At 34.5% G+C, this 25,923-nt stretch overlaps 1 protein-coding gene across 17 annotated transcripts in view; it reads left to right on the top strand.

The window, feature by feature from the left end:
- The window catches only part of HDAC9 (histone deacetylase 9), an 824,368-nt gene that overhangs the window by 570,861 nt on the left and 227,584 nt on the right, over positions 1-25,923 (top strand). For all 17 annotated transcript variants that reach the window (XM_016139429.2, XM_036231088.1, XM_016139430.2 and 14 more), the window contains 3 exons: positions 5,009-5,186; positions 12,443-12,576; positions 24,909-25,029. In XM_016139429.2, the coding sequence (XP_015994915.2) occupies positions 5,009-5,186; positions 12,443-12,576; positions 24,909-25,029 (433 nt within the window). The remainder of the gene's footprint in view (positions 1-5,008; positions 5,187-12,442; positions 12,577-24,908; positions 25,030-25,923) is intronic.

Below are 25,923 nucleotides of genomic sequence, written 5' to 3' on the forward strand. Positions count from 1 at the left end.
CTTCAAGGCTTGTTTCTATCCACCTCCCAAATAGATGCAGTGCCTATCCCCCATGACGTAGGTCTGGTCCCATCCACATTGATGTCTTAGTAGGCATTTTGAAGTAACTCTTCTGTGAAAGTAATTTGCAGTTTTTATCATTGAGAGAGGGCAGAGAGCATTCAGGCATAATGGTCTTAGGCCATTTCACATAAGAAAAGGTTGTCATCTCAGTAACCTGAGAGAATTTACCTGAATGACAGCCTGGCAGAGTAACAAATCAAAACAAAGTTCCCTGTTAAATAACCTGGAAAAAAAAAAAAAAAAGGAAAGGAAAACTAATGTATACATAAGAAACAGACTCAATATAATATATTTAAAAGATATTTAAGTCAAAAAATGCTTTTTTGGGGGGTGGGGAAGGGTATGATTATTATTTACTTAATAGGATAACACATTTCCCATTGGTACTCAGTAGAAGAAAGGTTGATTTCGGTACCATCTAATTTTTAACAATAGGTTGTTTGTCATTTTATTATTCTGACAGTGCAAAAGAGAAACGTACTTTTGTACTTAGAAATATGGAAAATAACCATGGACAAAGTTATCTCTCATTAATATTACTAATAGAAACAAAATGGTTTAGTGAAACACTTCAATTCCAGTTACAATAGAAAAATATTATCTCAATTTTAAATCTTGAGAAGGATGCTTTTTATTGGTGAGGAGTAATATCCATCTGAAATAAAAGTGGTCTACCATTTCGTGACTCTTTGGTGACTAATGTGCACCATAATAATGTGTACCTTACTGGATTGTCAAGATTAGCCATATACATTAAAAGCCATACTTACTTTTTAAAAGTGTATAATTGCAATCAACTCTTTTGAAAGTGAATAAACTCCTCTCTCCTGTAGACTTTTTTTTTTGGAAAAGGTTAATAATATTTGACTCATGTCTGCTGTTAGGTCCAATGATTATGAGTCTGTCCTAATGAAGAATTTTGAAATGTTCAGCTATTTATTTTAAATAACATTTACCATTTTTCTTAAAATTTTAATACAGGTGATACACATAAAATTGGAAAACCACGTAAAAGTACAAGGGAAAAATAATCCTCACATCACTCATTTTCTTCATTACCTCTTGGTTGTAACACTAAATAATTTCAGAGTATTGTCCTTTGATATTTTTTTTGTTCGATCTCAATTTTCTTATATTTTTCACTAGGCATTCCTTGGTCCTTTTATATTATGACCGTTTATAATATGCTTTCTTGTTTTATCTTATCCTTGTAATGATATCTTAAGGATAACTGTGTATCTCCTTTCTACTCATTTATTTATTCAACATATATTTATTAATATCTATGTGTGAAAGACTGCATGGGAAAATATGAGTCGATAAGCAAAGCTCATACCCTTATGAAACTTACTAACTAGGGATAAAGTATTTGAATTTTGGATGTCAACCCACAAGCCATGGTTAATTCATTTTTGTATCTATAAAGCCAGCATAGGATCTGTTTCTTTGTGCATGCACAATAGATAATAGATGGATACTTACATGTGATGAATAAATAACTGTTTTTGAACAATCAGTTATTTATCTCTTGCCATATTCCTAATAGTAGAGATATGATAAGTAGGATTTTGCTTGCTTGATTGTGAAGTTCTGTATTAAAATGTAATATTTGTATCATGCTTATCAATTAGCAAATTGTTATTACATTACATCAAAGGGTTCCTTGAAGCCCAAGTAAAGTAATAAATATGCACTATTGAAAAAGAGGGAAGATATTGGTGTTATTTACGTGGAGCTCTTGCTGTGTCGAGGTCTTCATTGAGAAAGAAAACATGTAGTAGCCTCAGGCATCTAAAACTTGGCTGTGCTACTGAAAACAACAATGGCCTTTAATTTCCAAATATCTGTTGAATATTCTTAATGACAAATAATTATTTAGTTTTGAGAAAGCATAGGAAAAGATATAAAATGCAGCAGAAAATAAGTTCACAGATGGGTTAGAGTCCTGTTTTTAAAAGCTCTCATGTTATACATAGATAGATAATTTTATATACACACAAATACACACACATGTGAATTGTATCTAGAGCTTTCCTGAACTCATCCCCTGGCTAATTAAATTTATCTTTCACATCTCAAATTAAACATCACTTTTTAAGATGGAAGTTCCTTCAAATACTACATCAGGTTCTTTGTTTTTTTTTTTTTTTTCATTGCATTCTGCTTTTTTCCTATACAGCACTCATTGTATTTATAATTACATTGTACTGAGAAGTATTTAGTGATTGTCTTTTCATTAGACAATAAATATAAAAAAGGCTCAGCACACCAACAAAGTATCTTGTATAGAGTATGAGCTCAATAAGTATTTATTTCATGCAGCATATTTAATGTAGAAAAGACGATGATGGAAAAGAAAAACAAAGTGTGACAGAAATTTAATTGGAAAGTGGGACCTCATAAAAGGTTCTATGTAAAGTTCAAAGTGGACCTTCGAGGATGTGTGTGAGTGCTGAATGTGAAGCTTTATAGACACACCTAGAGGAGATGATACAGTAAAGGTCGATTGGTGGGAGTGTAAATGATCGGGGCCAACATGACCGTTAGACACAGTAAACACTGTGTCCAGACCCCATAATAATTTAAGGAGCCCACAAAATGTTTTAATTTTTGATCCAAAGAAAATAAATATTAGAATAATTCAGTGTGTGCCAATATAAGCATAAAATGTAATTATATATATATATGTATATATATATGTGTATATATATATATATGTGTGTATATATATATATATATATATTTTTTTTTTTTTTTTTTAATGGAGGAAGGGGCCAAAAAAAGTAAAAGTGACCAGGCCTGTGAAAGTCATAATTCAGCCCTGGAATGATATTTGTTACGCAGTAGATAGGAATTTGTCTAGAACTTAGGAAAGGAATGGATCTAAGGCTGAAGATTGCAGGTTGGTCTCAGGGGAAGGAGAGAACAAATGACAGTCTGAGGAGGTTCCTCAGATTTTGGTTTACCTTCTCAGACTTTTGTGTCAACTTTTTTTCTTACAGGAGGGCTTTAGGAAGAGAATTCTTGGAGGAAGGAACAGGATGGGTTGGTTTTAGGAGTGGTGTCATCAGTTAGGGCCTTTTGCATTGTTTAGATGAAGGTTAAATAGGAGATTACAAAAGGAAAAGACAGGGATGGCTATTACAGTCATTCAGGTGTATAGTTACTCATGCGTTTTAAATCATATGCAGAAAGCTTATCCTGAAAGGGAATTCTCAAAGTCGTAATTATATATTTGCATTCCCTCTGATTGTAAGATCCAGGAGAGGAGAGACTGTCAATCTTACTGGTGTATCCTCGGGGCATTGAACAGGGAGACAATCGAGAAAATAAGAGACTTAGAATCTTCTAAAAGTGTTAAAACTGTTATAACTAAAACTAGATTTTGACCAGGCCATCCTAATCTGATCATCAAAGCAAATGCCCAAAGCCTGAGTACATGGCAAATGCCTTCTCACTGATTGATGGTTCAGTTATTTTGCAGATGGAAACAGAAGTAACTATATATATATATATATATATATATATATATATATATATATATATATATAAAATAACTTATTTCAGGGTTAATTTTAAATGATTCTTAATATTTTTCTAAATTGGGAAATCTCTGCCTATGATCTATAACTATTCATAATCATAACTCTTGTTTATATGTAACAATAACTCACATATGAGGAAAGGTAGAATGACATCAAACCAGATAATAGTCATTGAGTACAGTTGCGTTATATGTAGATATGTTAGCATTCTCACTATGTAGTTTGTGCACTTAGGATGTGCCAAGACTAGTGCTAGAAATATAAGATGAGCAGGGCATATAATGTCATAAGTTGGGTGCTAGGGGGACGCCTAACCTAACAGGAAATTTAAAGCAAGTCCTCGTTAAGGAGAAGTGATGTTTACATCACGTTTCAAAAGAGTACATGCTAGCCAGGTAGATCAAAGCAGAAAGACATGTACATTTTTAAGGAATTAGCCTTTTATTTAAAATATTTTGTTAACCATTCAAAGTATCAGTTTCCTCATCCAAGGCCTGTGATGATCATCTTTTGTATCGCTGTTCAGCTATTTTCCATGTTAACAATGAAAGAAACATACATAAAAACACAAAATTTATGAATTCCCTGATGTTGAAGAGAGAGGAGGTAGTCACAGTGCAGTGTGAATAGTTAAATTAGGCGTATATCTATGTTCGAGGGATTGTCTTTTTTGGAGACAGAGGAATAGACTAAGTGAATCTTTCAGAAGCTTCCAAACTCCGGTTCTTGATTCCGTAAGTTCAGAAGTATGCAGAATGATAATGTTGTTAAAGCACTGAGGTTATATTTAATAGTCTATATAGGAAACGAATAATTTTATTGTATCGAGATTATGCCATACGACCTATGAAAAATTCTTTGTCCTATACTGTTATAAGAAGACTAAAAGATGTCAAAAGGTTGCTCTTTAATTGCTGATTTTTAGGATCCCATGAATTTCATTAACGATGTTACTGAATTAAAATCAAGATAGAATTTTCAGAATTGAGCTTCGTTGGCAGTTTGAAAGCAGTTGAATTATCCTCCCACTTGTGTTGCAACAATGCTGGGGCTATATTTAAAATGTTGGTATCAAGGTAGGAAATGAGTCTAAGTCGATATTCCTCTCGAGGTTAAAGGTCTGTCTCTTTCAGTCAGTTCAAACTGACAGGCCTCCTGCCATCACCTCCTCCTCAGCCAGGCAGACAGGCCCTGGCTGTCCGTGTGAAAACATCTGTTGAATGGATTTATTGACTAGATCTTGTTTTTTCTCTCTCCTTCTCTATTTTTTTTTCTTTTTCCTTCACAACGTTTATTATGTCACTGACCTGATGAACTTAATTTGTTGACACGTTGCTCTCAGTGTCTCCCTCAATGCCTGTCTCACATTTCTTTCTACTGTGCTCTTTTCTTGGCAACAGCCCTTCCCGGAACCCCAGCACACATGTGCGCTCCCGGCGCGCCAAGCTCAGCTGGCTGTGGTTGGCATGGATGGATTAGAGACACATCATCTTGGCTCCAGGACTCATTCCTCTCCTGCTGCCTCCATTTTACCTCACCTAGCAGCGGACCAGCCCCTCCAGCCTGGCTCTGCAACTGGTAGGAATCCCTAAAGACTCTCCCTAATAGGCAGACTAAATAGACCATTCCCGTAGGATTAACCGATTTAAATGCTCTGAATAACTCCAATAGCAGAACACTCCATTTTAACCCAATGCAACCTCAATTTTATGAGGTTATATTGGCTACAAGACAAACAGCACATCTGATAAATCTTTGGCTTAGTATTAATAGCCTCATAAATTGTTATCATTTAAGGGCCTGGAAAACACATCAACAGGTGCATTGGTCCCTTTTGGAAACAAAAAAAAAATCCCTACAACATTCTTTAGCAGTGTTACTCAATCTCTTCTTTCTGGTAGTCCTGGCCACTAGGAAATTTATGATTCTTAGTATCATTTGAATCTGAAGAGTGTCTTTCCCCCAGTTTGTCATTCTTGTTTTGTTTTACTGCTTTCTTCTAATTTCCCATAAATAATGACTATGAAAGACAATGGTGCTAAGCAAACCTAGATTAATTCTACATTTATTATGGCACCCCTGGGTGGGCTATTTGGCCACCCTGTTCCTTTGCCTACCTCTGTGTTTGCTATTTCAGAACCTTACTACAGAGGGAAACAGACCAGATAATTCCAAGGTTAGAGGAAGGTGAAGTCTGGAACACACGCAAAAAGGGGTGCTAGTCCCTCTACAAAGGAACCGTGTTGTAAATATTCATTTCTATCTGTTGGACCCTGTTCTTGTCCCATGCTCTCAAACTGTGGCTGATCAAATGAGAGATATTGCAGCCCTAAAGGACTCATAACTTGGATGAAGCAAGGGGAGAATTCATAGGTACCTTCCCCCCAAAGGCTCTCATAGATTATCTGATTTATTTTCGAATCATTTTTAAGGATTCACTTTGTTTTTGTGGCTTCTATGACCTCATGCAACCCTTTGTGCTTGGAAAAGTTAAAATATTATTTCTGAAATCACATTCCCAAGCCTTGATATCATCTTTTATTTAAAAAAAATATATCAATGAATGAAATGGTTATTTAACTTTGACAGTCATCTTTAAAAAGTCCGCATAGGAGCGACTTCTTATATGTGTTATCCCACAAGCCAACATTTCATACTAGGAGCTACAGGCTAGGTATATTTGGATAGATTTATTTTACCACATTAGCCACTGCCTCTGATCCTTCTGTTTCTTGGAGCACAGCAAACTTGCCCCAGTATCCCAGACGACGCAGGACTGCAGCCCAGTGTCAGCGGAAGCCGCTTGGATCAGCCATGCCTGGTTCTATCCCTGAGCTTCAGAGAATCTTTTGCTCAAAGCCAGATACATGATGTAGAGAAATGCTTTTTGTAGTTAGTCAGAGCATAGCCTTTAAGAATTATAATATTTTTCAATTCTTTTTCCTGAAAGTGGTTTTATTCAGCCATAACCTGCCAGAGAGCACAGAGTCACAACCATCCTATCATAATGCCAATTTCATTCACTCAAAACCATTTCCTTAACTTAAAAGTGAGCTTAACTATAAAGTTTTGTGGTGCTTTCCCATGTATTCTGCTGTCTGCAACTATAACCCTATTTATAGAGTTTGTTTTCTTGGTTAAGGGGAGTGGACTTTTCTTGACATGCTTTGGTTTCCTTTACTTTTATATGTTCTTTCAGTATGAACAAAGCCAGATCTCTGAATATTAGAGTGATCCTACAAGTTTGAGAAACAGTGTTGCCTAATGGATAGGATTTGGAGGCCTTAGAAGAATCCAAGTGAAAGGGTATTATAACCATGCCATAAACATACCCTGATCATTTAACCTAAAGATTGGTCATTTCAGACGATTAGTTTCTTTCTCTTAATATCCTAATATTTATCAGAGTTTACACTTCAAACACAAGCAGGGAAATGAACTTGAAATTATTTTCATATTTAATCGATTTGATGAGGCACATTTCTTGCCTATATGAGAGATTATATAAATTTATATTTTAAAAGCACTGGGTTTTATTTTTAATAGGTATTTAATAAGTTTTAGTTGAACCAACAAATAATAATATTGTATAGTATATATGTAATACATGTACATATAGTCACAGATATGAACTTACTAGTTCAATTCTAAAAACACTGGAAGTAAAAGGTACATTTTAATTCTTCTGGTTAAAGAATAAATGATTTCAAGTTTATGTACTTTAGTAGAGAAAAACCTGTTTATTGTCTTATTTGACCTTAAAAATGTTGCATCCTAACATTTGAATTCTTAAAAAGGCTTAATTACTTTTTTTAAAAAATATGCAAAGTATGTAATTTATATATCTGGCTGTCATTAGGATTAAGAACATATATTTGCTTGGTAACTTTCATTTAGTGCTTTTCCAAATCCAAAGGAAATGAAATGCACAGTTTTCACTCTACTCCTCCACATATTGTTCTGGCTTAACTCCAAGCTTAAATTTCCCCTGTAACCTACATACTCATAATCCCCATGACCTCAAAATTCATTTTAGTATTTCTAATGATTTCGATTTTAGAGGTGAACTCTTAAGGGTTTCATTTGTAGTATATTTGAAAACAAATATTTTTAAGCATTAAATGCCTTTCTCTTAAACTCTTTAATGTCAACTTGTAGATACATTTAAAAAAATCAAAAGTGGCATTCAAGTATGGTCTTTGAGAATATGTAAGTTTTCCCCAAAAGAAAGTAATACAATCTTGACACACTTAATAGTTCCATTAAAAATAAGGACAAGAAAACAAATATGTGGTAAAGGTAGGCAATCTGCTTAAATCTATTCTGTGAGAGCTATACTTTTTGGCACAACTGAAAAGTTATTTAATTTTAAACACATAATTTTCAAAGCACACCATTCAAACCTTCATCCTCCATGTGGATTCTCAGTGGCCACCCAGAATAGCCACGCCACCCCATTTTTGTGAAGAACAAAGCAATGTTCCAAGAAGAAAATGTTGTCTGAGTTCAGTTAGCTGTTGAAAGAGGAACAGAGAAACAGAGACTGAGATGTAGCTACCACCTGGCGGCCCTACAGAGAGCCTAGATGAAGCTATTTCTAGGATGGACAAGAAGAGCATATGATCATGAAGCTGCTTGACAATGAAGAATATGTGTTGTAGAGTCAGGTTGCCACATATTCATATGGTTTTATGTTATATTAGAATTTGAGTAGTAATATTCAATTTCAGAACCGCTTTTTTCATTATATTTAAAGCCAAGACAAGGTATGTATATGTCTTCTGATAACTAAGGGAAGGGCAGCGTATTTTATCTCAGTCATCTCTTCTACTCAGTTATCGCTAACAGAGCTGAGGCTTGGCTATGGCCTCCCAACAGGACATGACAATAGATGCTATAATTGGGCTTGTTTATACCAAACGGGATTCATTGAAACAAGAATTTAATGGCAAATAAATTTAATTGGCTTTATCTTCCCTATTTCCCAGTACATTTTAAGGCCTTATTTCTCCCAACACTGGGTCACCTAATGTAATCTGTGAGTAAATTCTTTACAACATTGTCTCTTTAGTCAGAGTCTAATGCAAAGTAGAAGCATAGTGCTCAAACTAAATCAGCCATTAAAAATAATTTAGGTGTTTCAAATATTTATCTTTTAATGAAACTGAAAACCAGAGAAAGCATAAGGCTAGGCTAATCTAAAAAAATGTAGCAAAAATTTTTGAGGGTTTTTTTCTTGGTAAAAAATAAACTACTAGGATTTAAAATGCAGGTAAAGACTTTATTTTAAAACTCTTGTGTATTTTCTCAAATTCTAATTTGAACTCTTATCCCATTGATCAAAAGAGAGATTGACCCATTGGTTTATGTTGCAAGTAGTAACCAGTGGGGCAGAAAGGGTCAAAGAAAAGTAGAATTCCATATGAATCCCAAAGAGAAGAGCAGGATTGTTTCATACCTTGTAAGTCTTTGTTTCTGGGGGAAAAAAAAGAAAGAAAAAGAAAAAAAGAAAGAGGAAAGGAATGGAGATGAAGGATGAGGTTAAAGTCTCACCTTGCAGTCTACCTGTTAACACCTCATTGCTACATCATTAAGATGAGTAAGTAGGGGTTTAGGGTTCCAGACTTTATTTATTTCCCCTTAAATTCAAATGTCTTTCCTGGAGCTCCTGCACTTTGTATTATAATCTCCAGATACTTGGCAATAACTTCCAGCTACCATAACTTGTTTCATAATTTTTTTTTGGCAGTAGTTTATAAAGAAAAATGTTGTTAAAAGAAGAATAATTACTATAGAGGTGAAGTTAGACGAAATAGTGAAAAAATTAAAGCAACTTAATGATTAGAATCTCTATTATTGAAGAATATGTTTTCCAAATAAGGAACTTACTGTTTGTTTCTGTATTATCATTAATATATCTATTTTTTATGAAATTGTTTGAAAATATGTTAAACACTTCCTGTTATGTAATAGTAACTCAAATTCTTGATATATCTGAATTGCGAAGACATGTCCTACATATCTTTGTATTTTAAATGTTACTTTTTAAACCTGCCAGCTTTCCTTTCTGCCTTCCTTCATGTCTTCATTTTGATTTGTTTTAAAAGTTATTCATCTCCTTTTTGTGCAAAATGGCATGTAGAAGTATACAACTGAGTAAAATAAATGCCTGTATTAGGGGTGCTTGTGAATAGGAAGATAAGACATAGAAAATAAAAGGTAGTATACTAAAGAAGTAAGGCTACAAAAACTTCAGGAGTCCAAGGGTATACCAGTTAGGTTCATCAAGGGAGGTTGATGAGGGAGATATCTGATCTAGTTCTTGCAGCTATTCATTTGTGTTTTCCATTTATTTATTTAAAATACTTTTGAAGACCTGCTATGTTCCAAGTATGACAGACACTAAGAGTTCAGAAGTAAACAGTGCAACTCTAGCCTGTGCTTTCATAGATCTTACCAGATAGTGAAGAAATATACAGTTAACAAGATTATACAACAATTGCGTAATTGTGATAAACGCTCTGGAGAACATGTAGGAGATGCTGTGAGAGCACGTAGCAGGACACCTAATGTAGAGATCTCAAGGAATCCTTTGTTGAGGAAGTGACATTAAAACAACCTTGAAGCATGACTAGGAATTAGCCAAATGAAGACTGGAAGGAAGAAACTTTAGCATAGATGGAACGGCATGCGTGAAGATCCCAAGGCCGGTAGGATTTTGAGCCTTTAGTGGAATGGAAGGTACGCTTTTGTGAGAGAAATGGAGATCAAGAGAGAGAGGTGTATGAAATGAAGCTGCGGAGAGGTGGAGGGGCCTATATATACTGAGTTTGAGAAAACTTAATCTTATCAGTGAAGTCATCAAAGGATTTAAGCAAAAGTAGCTACTGTCTTGTGGCAAATGGAATAGAGTGAAAGTCAGGTAACCAGTTACAAGGCTATCTCAGGAGTCCTGAGTGAAGATAATTGTACCTTGGATTGTGTATGGTTTTGGCTCTGGAGATCAGAAGTAATTCAAGATACATTTTGGAGGGGAAATAGACACTACTTGTTGGTTCATTGGATAGGGAGTGTCAAGAGGACACTGAGATTTCTCATGTGAGCAGTGATGTCCTTTACTGAAATGAGTAATAGTACTGTGTGCGGTTTAAGATCCTGAAGTCAAATCTGAGACATTTCACTTTATGAAAACCATGAGACATCCAATTGGAGATTTTGAATGGGCAAATGACTAGACAAGTGTGCACGTGTACTGCTCAGAAGAGAGCTTAGCACTGAAGATGAAAGTGTGAGAGTCAGGGGTTCTCAGAATGGGTTTTGAAGCCTTAAGAATAAGTATTATTTGCTGCAGTCCCCAACCTTTTTGGCACTAGGGACCAGTGATTCTGTCAGTATCTCATGCCTGGTGATCTGAGGCTGAGCTGAGGCAGTGATGCTAGTGCTGGGGAGCGGCTGCAAATACAGATGAAACTTCACTTGCTTGCCAACCGCTCACCTCCTGCTGTGCAGCCCAGTTCCTAAGAGGCCTTGGACTGCTACCAGTCTGCGGCCTGGGTGTTGGGGATCCCTGTATTTAGACTAGCAAAATTATAATATTTTTAGACACAATTTTTACTACATGGTTTATATATATATATATATATATATATATATATATATATATATATATATATGTCATTCTTCAGTGTGTTTTTAGTAAACTCAGGGGCAACTATTTCCCCCTCTCAAGTAACATTCTTCTACATGGTACTCTATGTCATAGGGAGAATAAAATACATTAATTAATTAATTAAACTTGTTTTAGAAGAAAAATAGCCAGTACTTATCTGTTCTTGAATAGATACTTATTTTTGCTTTTTAATTTCTTATCATGGATTCTTCTGTGCTCATTTCATGTCCCCGGAGAATATATTTCGATGGTAATTTATTAGAATATTGGCTAAATAATTTCTTAAGTCAGGTAGTTTTGTCAATAGCATGTTTCCCCACTACCAAGGAATTGCATTAAGGGTGGAAATCTTTTCAAAATTAACCAGAGTTTTAATTATTATGTAATTTGCTTTCATAGATTTGTAAATTCGATTTTATGTATAAAATCTTTCCCATCATAGGGTCTAATAAATATGAAATATGTTAACTCATAATTTAAAAGCAGAGTTGTGTCTCTATAGTTTTTACTAAAGGTATTACAATTGACTTATTTTTTTTAAAGAAACACTTCGAATACCCCACAATATTATAAGATCTGCAGTATCCATATTGCTTGCAATTTGGTATAAATTATTATAAGAGCACAGTAAGCAAAGACAAAACTCTTTCTGCACAACTTTGAAGATATTGCTAAGCAGAACAGGCAAACAGGAAATCTTCCAGTTTATTACAAAGATGTAACCGTGATCGACAGTGAGGCTAGAATTACTTTTGAAATACATTCCCAATTTAAAAAGTCAGCTCATTTTTTGGCTTCAGTGATAAAATTTAAACCTCTACTGAATTGAATTATCTCTCTAAAAATACTTTATCATGATTTAAGATACTGATAAAATTACAGGTTTTTTAAAATATAAAGTTTCTTAAGATTACCATCTTCATACACTTTACAGATTTACTAAGACAGGGTCTGAGTATTGATTAATCCATGGGTTGACTTTTTTTTGCACATATATCCAGATATACAGGACTAAAATAGCTCTTAGATGCCCCTGGGAGTTTGTGGATATGTATTCTTTCTCTATTTGTAAATTTATTTTAAAACGACTGCCTTTTTTGAGTAATCATATTGTAATCTAACTTGTATCATTTCTCAGTCTTGTGCTGTTTTCTTTGTCCTGAAGGAATTGCCTATGACCCTCTGATGCTGAAACACCAGTGCATTTGTGGCAATTCCACCACCCACCCTGAGCATGCTGGACGAATACAGAGCATCTGGTCACGGCTGCAAGAAACCGGGTTGCTAAATAAATGTGAGGTAATCCTGAATTGGCCACACTCTTTTACTTACTTAAATAAATCATGTTAAGAGGCTAGGATTCATTTGAGTAGTCGTAGAAAAACGTTAACTCTGTAGCACAAACACCATGATTGATGAACCATCCTTCATAGGCACTAGTAGCATAGAACTTTTGATCTGACTCTGGGTTAGGCACACAGTAGGTACTCAGTCAATGTTGATGGACTAAGCAGCTGCCTGATATGTGTGTCTCATTGCAGCACTTTTTGGTTCACATGCTAGGATTCTTGTTTCCAGATAGGTATCATTTATGGAGTTAATTGCCTGAGAAACTCTTCACAAAATGTTAAGTACTAAATAATTGTTATTTCTTGTTGTAAATTATTCTCTGAACTCAGATATATGCCAGTTTTATCTCATGGAAATCAATAGATTTAAAAAATAACTATTCTCTTACCAAGAATATTTATACTGCCTTAGTGAAGTGGCTGATGTTTTTATATTTTTATTGTAGAGGTCTGAATACTTTTATCAATAATTCTTTAGACTCATTTCTGTAAATTCCTAATGAGTTTAATTTTTCATTTAGAAAAATCTCTTTAGACTTTCAAAGTTTGAGTATAAAAATGATCACAGTTTAAAAGACTCCCATTTTCAAATTTGAAAAATGTATAACAGCCAGTAGCTGTTTGATTTGGTTGCTATAAATGTTTATTATTATCTAAGATCCTGTAACATTCTATATTTGAGTCTAAAACATTTTTTAAAAAGAAAAATATTCCCCATATATTTTCTCATATTACTTTAACATTTATTGATCACAAGTATTTTTTTCCTGGGTTTATATTATTATGTTCTAAACCTATTCTAGAATTATGAAATTTCACAAGACAAATATGGTCCCTCAAGACAGTTTGACAGTTTATCATGTTGCTATTTGGTTCTGTTGTGATTTGTAGATCAGCGAAGGGAATCCAATGTAGTTTTTACCAGTTTGGGAAGAAATTAAATGGATAATATTTTGAGTATAGTTATGTCATGAGGAAACTGATATATTGAGGCCCTATTAAATTCATTGTACTTTGATAAAAAAAAAAAAACAAACAAACAATCTTTTGTGCCTACTTTTGAGTTAATTTATTTTTGGCAGCCCAAAATGTAGTCAAAAAAATTCCTATTCAAAGATAATTTAGTTTAAAGTGAACCTGTAAAATATTTCATTTGAAATGGAAATCCAAAGCATTCAGAATGTTTCTTAGAGTCAAGTGTATTTGCCTATTTTTGATATTATGAGTTATATCAATCTGATCCTTCTTTTCTGAAAAGTAGTAAAAATTATGGACTTTCAAAGCTGCAGGCATTCATTCAGTTCATTTATTTCTAAGGATAAATTATTTATTGATTTTCTCTTTTGAAGATGAATAATATGAACTAAATGGTTATTTTTTTTTACATCAAAACATAAATAATGTCTGTGAGTCATTCAACAGTTGAGATCATGAATGAATATACCAGAGTAGTTTCAAAAGTTTTGTTATATGTTTATAATAGAATTATCAAATTTTGTAATATTTAAAGTTCTTCTTTCAACTAAATGTATCCTTTACCTAGAATCTCCAAAGTGAAGGAATTTGCGCTTGATTTATTTCTCTGATTCTCTCCTGAGTGAAAGTCTATTATTCATCTTTTGCTGGTAGTGTCTATGTTATGTAGCAGAAGACTTTCATACTTTTTTGGTAAATTTTAGAGTTATCTGTAAGGTTTTGATGATTTTTGATAATGCAATTTGGAGGCCAGACCACTCTGTTGTCTACACAATCCCATGTAGAGTACATAAACCAGCAAGGGGACTTCTTTTTGATGGACTGGTCTTAATGGACATTTACTGATGTGAACATCCATCTACTATAGACTTTTTCCAGCTTGGCAATCTTTCTGTGCTTTTGCCAGCTGAGACATTTCTGTTTACATTTTTTTACTTTTAGGTCTTTGTTATATTTTGGTACCTTACCCCAACCACTCCAAATTAGTAGTGGCTGATTACAGCCTTGGAGCGCATTGTTAGATTGTGGCATGCCTTAAATGTATTACCTAAAGAAACGCTATTTATGAAAGGAGCAAAATGCAGAAATAAATGGAATGTAATATGATTCACGTTGATCTTAAAATTTGTTATCATCCCTTTGTGATCAGTCTTTTTTTTCAGTTCTTCATACGTCACATTATTTTAGTTGTGTATTTTTTGAAACCAAAATAGTTAATTTATACAGCATGTTGACTGAAATGCTAGCAGCCCAGGGTGAAACGTCAGAAGCACTGTGGGATTGACGAGAATGAGTGAGTCTAGTCCTAGACCAGTAAGCTAACTAAGAGTCTCTCTGGCGAACAATCACATAATTAACAAATAATGCACTTGAAAGCTCAGATTAGCAGATTTCCTCGTAATGAAGACCAAGCACAAATGTCTTATCCAAAACTTCACATTAATGCAAACAGAACACGTTTTTTTCTTAACATAATTTGGGTTGAGTTCATGAGGTGTTTGCTTTCTTAAGTGATGTCGTTGTTGCCTATATGCGTATATTTGCTCCTATATTATCAAATATCTATGACTTTATGCTAACCTAATTCAAAATATGAAATAGAACTTCTAAAATCATTAAAAAACAATTTCAAGACAAGTAGGAATTTAATATCCCTTCGCCTCTATGTGAATAATTTTAGGAATATTTCCAGTGGAATTTTTGGAAATGATCATTAACTAAAGAAATGTTATCATTTTGTAGAGGCTTTCAGGTTCTATATAAAACACAAAAGGTTTAAAACATGGAAGGAAAAGAAACATGACTTATTTTCTCTTCTTGATGGTTTCTACCAGAAGAGAGGGGACCAGCAAAATGGTTTAAGCCTATTCAGAAACAGTAGAATCTATTTTCTTAGCCAGTACCCTCTCCAGTAAACACAATTGAAACAATTCGATACATAGTCATTGTGAATTTTCTTTTAAAGTTTTTTATTTGACTTGTTAATTTTAATATACACATTTATTAATATATTTTTAAACCATCCCAGAAGGATGCAAACCTTTCTATCTCAAGCAAAACTCTTTTGAAAATTTCAGTGCTGTGGGAAGAAACAAACAAACCCAGACATAGAACAAACCTTTCAACAATTCACCCAAGCATTACAGTCAGTTGCTATTTAGCCAGGAGAAAAGCACAGGTAAATGGCAAGTGGTCAGGTACATGGGGATGCATTGTCTTGTTGAAAAGGCAAGATGATTCCTATGCTAATGGGCTTCCTGGTTAGTGTTTACAAGCCTTCTAAAAGGATCAAGGCCGATGATAATGTCTTCCTACCGAACTTGACTTTTTCAATTCAAAAGAAGGTAGGTTCCAGCTTGAATGTGAATGAATATTTAACCATGGTGGCCCAAGGACTTAAGGAGAACCAAGCCTGCCTTTCTAAATGGTCTAGGTCCGACTCTCAGGAAGTTAAAGTCCAGTTCCGTTCTTTGGTTATGTCTATAGCAACCATTCCTGAGAAGGTAAAACCTATGTGTCTGGGACTCCAGGGATTCCAGTATGAGCCCTGATGTCTAGGTTATCACTCTCTCTTGAGCAGTGTAGACTGCTTGGTTGTGAGAAATAATTTCAACTAAATTGTTTTATTAGATTTTATGGAAAAGGAAATAATTGAATAGGCTATAACACATACAAGCTGGGTCTCAACGTCCAGCAATTTGCCATCTTTAACTATTATTTTCCTGCCAGGTCTGTGTAGCTACCCATAGCTAGTGATCAGCCTGTTTCCAGGGAAGTTGACAGAGCTCTGGGAACATATACCTGGCCAGCAAGCAGAAACCTGTCTAGATAAGTGGCATTAATTTATTGATAATAATGGTACTCAAATGTTAGCATATATCAGAAACATCTGGGGAGATGTTAAAATGCAGATTGCTGGGCACTAACCCCAGAATTTTAGATGCAGTAGGAGTGGGGTCCTATTGGAATGGGGTCTAAAAATTTGTATTGCTGTGTCTCGGCAAAACCCTAATACTGCTGATCTGGGCATCACACCTGGGAAACATAATACATCCATTCAGTGATATTTATCAAGAATCTGAGTTTTCCAGGCTTTTGTGTTAGGAGCTATAGACATAATACTAAAAAACTTCATCCCCTGCCTTCAAGGAGGTTACCACCTGGTGAGATCAGGAAACAATCAAATTATCACATAAATACATATATAACTACAAACTCCCAAAGGGGTTTGAGTCACTACTTTTATATTGCAGTGTTTTTAATGACCTATTGCTTGAGCTGGGGAAAGAAATAAAATGAGAAAATAAATTTATATTTATATGTTGTCAGCAGTCGGCATAGTGTTTAACAGTATCAGAGGGGCCCTTTGAATAAGAGATGGAGGAAGAGATATATATCAGGGAGCAAAGGAGGAAGTATCCCCGATCTTGTGTTAAAGATCTTGTCCTCCTTCTGTCATTATTTATGCTTCTTTGTCTATTTAGATAACGTTTTACTGGGACAGAATGTAAAAAGTCTCAATTCTGCTGGCATACAGAGGAGAGTCAGCTTTCCTCAACCAATAAAGTAGTCAATTTTGCAGTTAAACAATGATATAGAAAAAATGGCAATTTGAAAACAATAAAAGTGCTCAGTGGCTTCAAAACAATAGACTGACTAATCCACAAATCAAACTTACATGTTGTGTCATTTCATTCAGCAGTACAGAAAATTAATCAGAATGAATTCTCCAAAGGTTATTGTTAAACATTAGATTTGACCTTAGTCCTGTCATTAATTATCTGTGTACTTTTGTCGAAGCATTTAACCTTACTGATCTTTGGTTTTCCCACGTGTAAGATGAGGGTGTTGGGCAGGATATTTGCTAGAATCTCTCTCAGCTCTAATATTGTATGAAATTAGATGGCTAATGAGTTTACTTGGAACATAGCACTTAGGTTGAGAATAGACAAAATGTGTGGGTCGTTTTAGTAAACAAGTTGCTTTTAGTTTGCAAACTATAATGTAAATTGGCTGTGCTTACTAGTCCTGGTTAACAGCCAGAGAAAACATTTGTCCTTCTTATATGAGATTACAGTGGTTATATAGGTTAACTTCTTTGGACATGATGTGGCATGCCCAAAATTGAGGTGCTCAGTAAACACCGTTTAGTATTTCCCCTTTTGAATTATGCATACTTAGCTTAGTGATTTGGTTGGGAGCAAAGAGCAAAACCAGCAGCTTTCTTATCACCATAGGAAATAGATCTAGAGGGGCCTTTTGGTCTCCTCTTCAAGAACAAGCACTTTGATTAGGTAGCCAGGTCCTAAAGTGTGTGTGCCCCTGAAAAAAAGAATGCACTCTCCGGTGCTTAAAAAAAAAATGCAGAGATTGACCCATCATCTGTTAGAAATGCAGTTACAGTTGTTTTTCCAGAAGTGCTCATGACTCTCAGCCCTACCAAGCCACCCACAGACATGTGCTTGCTCTCACATTTGTTTTGAGAATAACAACATTTTATAATGCTTTTGTTGGATTATACATTATGTGGAGTTTGCGTTGCCTCTTTGTGACTAATATTGAATAACTTCGTTTCGCTTAATTCATACGTAAAAACCATAAGCAACATACTGTGCTGAAATGTTTAACTCTTTTGTTCAAGTGCCAACACAAAGTAATTACAAAACAATTCTGGGACACAAAACCAAGCTACTGTTGCCCCTTTTGGGACTTCTCAGCACTTCCAATGAAAAAAAATGGAAAGCAGGTTTAGTGTGAAATTTTAAGATGCCAAGGAGTTCAGGGATCGGGCCTCCTGTACACTTCCCTGTACACATACAGGTGATTTTAAAATACCTTTTGCAAATTTAAGTGAAGGATTATAATATCCATTGGAGAAATAATTTCAAATTGTACACATTTTCTGATATCAAGGCTACAAAGCTCTGAAGACTGCAAGTTAATGGAAATTCAATTAAACATTTGTTTTATAGAGTAATCTAACTAGATGGCAGCACATAACAGCTTACTGTTTTGTTTAGTTTACAGAAAGAAAATGATCTTTGTGTCTTTCAATCTAACCGCAAAGCAGTAAGAAATTCAAACAGGGAGTCTTGTGACTTGTCTCTAAGGACATGGCAATCTTGGGAAGCAGAACGAATGATCTAGAGGCGATGAGTAAACCAGGGTACATTATGTCATTCTGAGAGAGATGCGTATATCACAGTAGCAAGGACCCGGGTAGATGAATGTATTAAAAATGCTTGTGCACCCTATAATCAGAATTCAGATAATTTGGAATTTTTTGTTTTTATTTTTATTTCTGCAAAAAATGAAGTGTTAATGTGGAAAACAACCAATAACAGGAGATAAGACACACTGACCTTCTGAGTCCATTTGTAAAGTATTACAGGATTTTTTTAAAAAACTTTAAATAACAACTTATTAACAAAATGCTTATTAACAAAATGAAGTTTTTCAATCGTCTGAGAATCATAGTGCTAAAGTAACACAAAATATTTATTGTGACAAAATTTGTTGTGTATGTGATTATTTAAAAAGCAGTGCTTTAATTCGAACCACCAAAATGTTCAGTTACGGTGTTATTTAAAAAATAATTACAATGTAAGAGATTCAGATGCATAAAAATAGTGAAAATTGAGCAGTTACACTAAGGGATAAGTTTTCTTTTTAACTTATGCCCATAATGATGTGCAATGGGCAGAAATGAAATTTTAAAAATTTTAAAAAGCATAGTACACATGCTTTTTACCACTCAGACTTTATTATTGAATAGGAGTTGCTGTTTTTCTGAAGTGCTTTCAGAATTGCTCTATGCCCTGAAACATTTTTAAATAAATTGCAATGACTGTCAAGCAATCTTACATTCAAGTAGAAGACACTTGTCATTTTGAAATTCATGTAGATCTTTTTTACTCTCACCCTTCTCTGTGCCATCTGTTTAACTATAGTCCCAAATGTTGGTCAGTACAATGTCAGTATCTTATGAACAGTAAGGATGGACAGGTCCCTTTAACATGTGGTTCTCAACTTAGACTGCTCGGTAGAATCCACGGGGTGGTTCTAAGTATCTGAATGCTCAGGCTGTACCCAGACAAAGTGAGTCCGAAGCTCTGGAGGTAGGACCTGATATTGAAGGTGGGCACTGATACTTTTTAAACTTCCACAGCTGATTCTAATGTTAGAAATCACTGCAACAGAAACTAAACTTCTTAAGTTTGTGAAATTTCAACTTCATTAACTTATTGAGGTAGAGGCAAAGAGGCGAATGGAGTCAAATATTTGAAGATGGGAAAGTAACAGAAGTAAGCATTACCTGAGAAACGACGGTGGCGTTAACTCATAAGTTACAAACATAAAAATTGTTTTAAATTGAGAAAGGCACTCATTATTTTGAAGTTGTCACAAGCTAAGAATACAAGTTTAAAAATTACTCTTAATTTTCAATTATAATTAAGCATATAACATGGGCTTCAAAGAATAGAGTCCATTTGAAAATTTGCATAATCAGAGCTTCTCTCTTGCCTCAATCATAGTAATTTATCACTTCAGTTACTATATTTGCTTACCTAAGACAAATCTATAAATCAAAATAAAAGACATGTTATTGAATTTTTGTATATGAGGTTATTTCCCATAGAATCATATTATTTTAGGGCTAAGGGTAGGGTGAAATATTTCAGTTAAACCTCCTTATGTTTATAAATGAAGAAACGGCCATGGGCATGTTAGCACGTGAAAGTCAGAACCCAGAACTCAGGGCATCTGACTTGCAGTTTACTTTCTTTCCATGTGACCAACAGAAAGGAACAAAGACCTGTTGGGCTGCCTTCCTTTTATCACTCTCCTTTCTTTATAAGAACAAGTGTTTAGAAGATGAAGCATATATGGAAGGTAAGACTGTAGTTGCGGGGAGGGGATAGAAACTCTTATGTAAAATTTTTAAAAGCAATTGGTCATAACATCTGAAAAAAACAGTAGGTACACTTGGGCATGAGCATGAGACCATATTTTTTTATTTGTTTAAGAGAGAAAAGTGCATCAAGAATAATGAACAGGCTGTGAACTGATTCATTAAATGTTCAGTATGGAATTTGTAATAAAGGGTAACTTTGACACTCATAAGTCACTTACAATTCTTTAATTCTGAAAGTCTGCAGCCCTGTGGATTTTTGTAGGGGAAAAAAAAAATTCCTCTATTTAGGGATACTGGATGAACTATTTTCAAAAAATGAGATATTTGAGTGGAATTTCTTACCTAATATGTCACCACTTTGAAAATGATTAAAGAAAATGGGGTCTCCTCCAGCAGAGGCAGGTACTTTGACTTGTCAAAGTTAAGTTGGACATTTTCTCTTAGTTTGGAACTGCCACAAAATGAGCCCTTTCATGTCCTCAATAATACCAAACCAATGCAATCCATCTGTTCTGCTAAATTATTTCTAGTTCCCTAACCAAAGGCATAGCTTTTTCATGCATTTTATCATGATTTTATGCCCTTTATTATATTTTACAAAAGGTTCTGATTCCTCCAGGGCCAATGAGAACTGATTAGGACACTGGCCTCAATCCAGGCTTTGAACACAGGAGGGGAAGGAATAGAACTGTTTCCTTTTTTCCCTGCTCCTTGGCAGGAAAAAAAAAAATATGAATCTATACCGTGTGTGTGCTCTGTGTGTGGGTGGGTGTGGGTAGGCTGCATTTTATCCTGTCACAGTATGACTTTGTAGATCATGTTCAGAACATTCTTTCTATAATCAGGTTGCATTAATGGGCTTTATTTCAGAAAGACTATTTCTTTAGGAAAGAACCATGATGGGTTGTGAGACTCAATGATATGGTCATTTTAAACAGGTTTAGTCAGACTTCAAACCTGAATGTAGACTGACGCTATGAACTGAAAGAGATCATATTCCTCAGGTGCTTATCACATAGTAGGCACTCAATGCACACTAGTTCCTTTCCTACTTTCAAGGAAGAAGATGCCCAAGTGCATATCACAGAGAGTGAAAGTATAATAATGACCCTTTCACTGCAGGGTTTCTTTATTAAGAATATGAAAGAAAAACTATACAATTCCTTTATTAGGCCTATATTAGCACGGTGTTTAAGACCTACATTTGAATCTCAAGTGAGATATCAAGAAATACCTAAACGAACACCATATCTTAAATGCACTGCATTCCCAAATATACTGAGAATTCTCAAAAATCCTTTTTGGTTAGAATCATAGACAACTTTAGATAGACATCCTGCAGACTAAATATCTCTGAGAACGGAAATCAGTATCCCCCTAAATTATGATTATCAGAACACTTTATCCTATTTTGTGACTCATTATGGCTATTGACCTTTGACTCAAGAGAGCATCATGAGAGAGAAATGAAGGAATAAAGAGTACACAGGAAATAGAAAATATGAGAAGGGATTAAGTAAAAATATCTATATTTAAGCATAAACACATAACAAATTACTGACGATAATACCAGAAAGTGAGAACCTTCTCGGAGACCTCAGTTTGAGAGGAAAAAATAATGAAATTGACAAATTGAAGACTTCTGATAAAAGTGAGGTAAGATGGAACTACTCCAGGAGATCCTATGAGTTAAGAAAGAAGGAAAGCTGTTGCCATTTCAGAATTTTTAGCTTAGTCATCCAAGTTCCCGTAGCTTTGCCTCTATGAGATATAAATCTCAAAATGTGCTTTCTCCAGATTGCTTTTTCAAGTAGAAACATATTTCATATTCAATTTGTTTTGTTCTATAGAAACATGTATATCCTGTTTGTGAGTTCTTTTCTCTAGCACCCATAGAAGCAGAAGATGATTGTTAAATATTCCTTATATTTACTGTAATTATTTTTTAAAGAAGCATATTCTATAATGATAAAAGGAGCCCATGTGAAAACTTCCTGGGAGTCAAAAAGAAGTAGAGAGGGAGGAAAAAAGAAAAATCGAAGTGAAAACTTAGGAACTGTATTACATTTTAATAGTGATAGAGAGGACTACAGTATAAACTAGAAAGGAATACTACTTAGAATACATAAATGCTAAAAAGGCTGGGCCAGTTGCTCTATCCTACTGTTATTTAACTGATATTACATAAAGCAATGACTGAGATTCAGTAGGTATCCTTACCTGATTTATCAGCACTTCAGCTACTGTCAATAATTGAATTTTATTAGATTATTTTTCAAATGTGTGGTTGATTGTTCAGCCTGAATGCTAGGAGGATTGTAGGAGAATGAGAAAGGAGTTGGGACAAGCATGGAATGTATGGTTGAAAATGTCTGTGACTGGTTTATGAAAACTTAAAGACATATTTTTTATTAATGGTATTTAATGTTCTGCCAGAGTAGGACTGATTGCCTAGTCTGATTTGCAGTGCTCTCCCCTCATTCCAGTATTAAATGACTCAGACCATGAGGTTACCACTATTTTTCTTGGGGGATTTAACACCAGCTGAAATCTCACAGTTAAGATTTAATATTGACTTTGAACTTTCTCCTCCTAATTTTCTCTCATTACTTGTCATCCTTTTCTTTGGTTGTTCTGGTATTCTATAAATGTTTCCAAATTTAATGGTTATCATCAGGCCACCTAGGTCAATAACATGTTCTTTTGTTCATCAGAGCAATGGCTGGCCAGATGACCATCATTAAGTGTGCCTTTGTCTTCAGCATTACCTACCCAATTTAATTTCAGTATTTAACATCTACCTGGGAATAATTTCTCTAAAACATATTTTTATTTTTCTAGAAAAGTAAATTGGGTGTCAAAAAAGAGGGAACTTTAGTGCTATGACAAAGAAAATCCCGTAAACACGTGTTTGTTTATTTGACACATAATGGTGCAGTGTCAAGGAGTTTCTGTTTTCCATCACTCCTGTTCCCTTCCTTTTATACCTCAGGTCTCCTGCTCTCTCACTGTTACATGATTTATTTTCAGTGATAAGTACAGTTCTGCCCTCTACCCAGTAAACCCCTAAGAAGTGTCTGTATATTAAGGTTTCCTGGCCTGCTCCATCAGTGAACCACACGTCAACAGCAGCTGTATCACCTTAAATTAAGCAGGGTGCATATGGAATCGTCGTGTCCCGCAAGAGGTGGTGTTGTCACCTGATGTTTCCATGTCAAATGGTGACGTTATGTTCAGGAACAGGAAAGGACAGCATTCCCTGTGCAGGTTCTCTCTGAATTTCCCTGTGCATAGTTCTCTATTAAATATTACCTTATTGGTACTTTATTGTAATACATATTTTAAGTGAAATATTAGTACTGTCTGATGGTTTTAGGAAACACAGCAATTTCCTAAAGGCTAATTAACTTCATAATCCAACATAATGTTTACTGAGTTTCACAGATGTGCCAACCGAGAAATGTGGCTAGAAAGAACACTTTGCATATTGACTAACTGAGGCTTGTCTTAACATTCAGTTTCATCTGTGCTGAAGGACCTTTTTCTTAGTTGAAGTGAAAGTCTCTGCCTAGCATGTGTATAAAATATTGACTGAGTCTAGAATGTCTCAAACTATCTCTGGTTAAACAGCAGTTATCACTTTTGTTTAATTTCCATTCTGTTACAGACTAATGCTTTCATAGACTATATTAAGAATGAAATACTACAAAAGTGAAATTAAATTGAAGACATATAAGATTATATTAGATTCAACAGACAAAAATATTCTATCAAATTGCTATAAAAATTTCTAAGTATTTATTCTGAATTTCTATACAGACTTCATCACAGACCATTCGTAAACAGTTTCAAAACTGTTATTGATCTCGTGGGACATACTTTGAATAACATTGGTCTAAATTAACACCACTGTGAGGTGCACACACATGAAGTGATCAGATATTTGTTATAATCAAATACATTAAAATGTATTGGTACTTTCTTAAGTCCATTAAGAAACAAGGACTTTATTTCAACAACTTCTTCAGGTAAGTGTAAAATAAGATTTCAATGAATTAAGTCTCAGCTAAACAGTAGACCATATTTGTTTCTAAGCTGGTACTTTTCCAAAGGAGTTAACTATTAATTTATTTGTTATAAATTTCTTTTTTATGCCAAAGAAGAATATGTTTTATGTCAATTGCCCATTTAGGCATAAGCAATCCATTGGTTCTGAAACGCATGCACTCATTTTTCAAATATTCGTATGGTCCTTTACTGAGTAAATCAGTGTCACATTCCTACATGATAAAACTCAGCCCATTATTAATCATCTTAAATGTGACTTGGGGCCCTATTTTCATCTAAATGTTGTCAGTAGAGTATTGTAAGCTTCTGCTGTTTTCTTTCAGCGAATTCAAGGTCGAAAAGCCAGCCTGGAGGAAATACAACTTGTCCATTCTAAACATCACTCACTGTTGTATGGCACCAACCCCCTGGACGGACAGAAGCTGGACCCCAGGACACTCCTAGGTCTGTATGGGCCTCCATTCTACTGAGAACAGCACATTCCAGCACTGTCATTAGTCAATGCTGGTGTCAGTTCAAAATACTTGGCAAGCAGTGTGACAAAAAATCAGCTTTTCCATCAGCATTGCTCTGTGGAATGAGTTGTTTACAATGGAAGACAATGAGGATTAAGAAAATCTTGCATTAGAAAAAATGACCATAAAAGTTTCATGATGTTTACTTTTAAATTAACATTTATTTGAATAGCATTTGTTCATTGTGTTTTAGCATACAGGAATAAATACATTGTAGAGTTTGTTTGCTTACATTTTTAAACTAAAAGAAAAAAGTTTTTCACATTCTTTATCTAAATTTATTTTCACCTTTTCCATTTGTTTTGTGTTGTTCAGTCTTTTTTTTCCCATGACCTCAATAGACAGGGGGCAAATTATATCTTATTTTAAGTGAAAACTCCTAAAACTGTGCCTAGAATGCTGTATTTTATAGTAATATTGTATTTTAAATCTTAATATCTTTTTAATGCATGCCTTAACTGGAATTAAACAGTAAAGTAAATGGCAGAAGTAGAAAACTAATAGACATAATTTTTATTTAATGTATAATTTTTCAAACCTCTGCCATCAGATTTTAAAATAAAATTAATTTTGCACAACTTTATATCAAAGATAGAAATGACAGATTTTAGAAAAAGTTTGTTACAAAACTTTATTCTTAGCTGAAACAATTCTGTTATATTTATTTTAATCTTTTATAGCGGAATAACAACATATGACATGGTAATATATACTGAAAGGATATTTAAGTATGTTAACTAAAGAAAGACATTTTAGGACTTTTTCTAGTCCCTTTCTTCCAAATAAACCTGTTTCATCAGTTCCAAATCATTGGACTCTCTCC

The sequence above is a fragment of the Rousettus aegyptiacus genome, unplaced genomic scaffold, assembly GCF_014176215.1.
Source record: "Rousettus aegyptiacus isolate mRouAeg1 unplaced genomic scaffold, mRouAeg1.p scaffold_m13_p_13, whole genome shotgun sequence".
Classification (NCBI taxonomy): domain Eukaryota; kingdom Metazoa; phylum Chordata; class Mammalia; order Chiroptera; family Pteropodidae; genus Rousettus; species Rousettus aegyptiacus.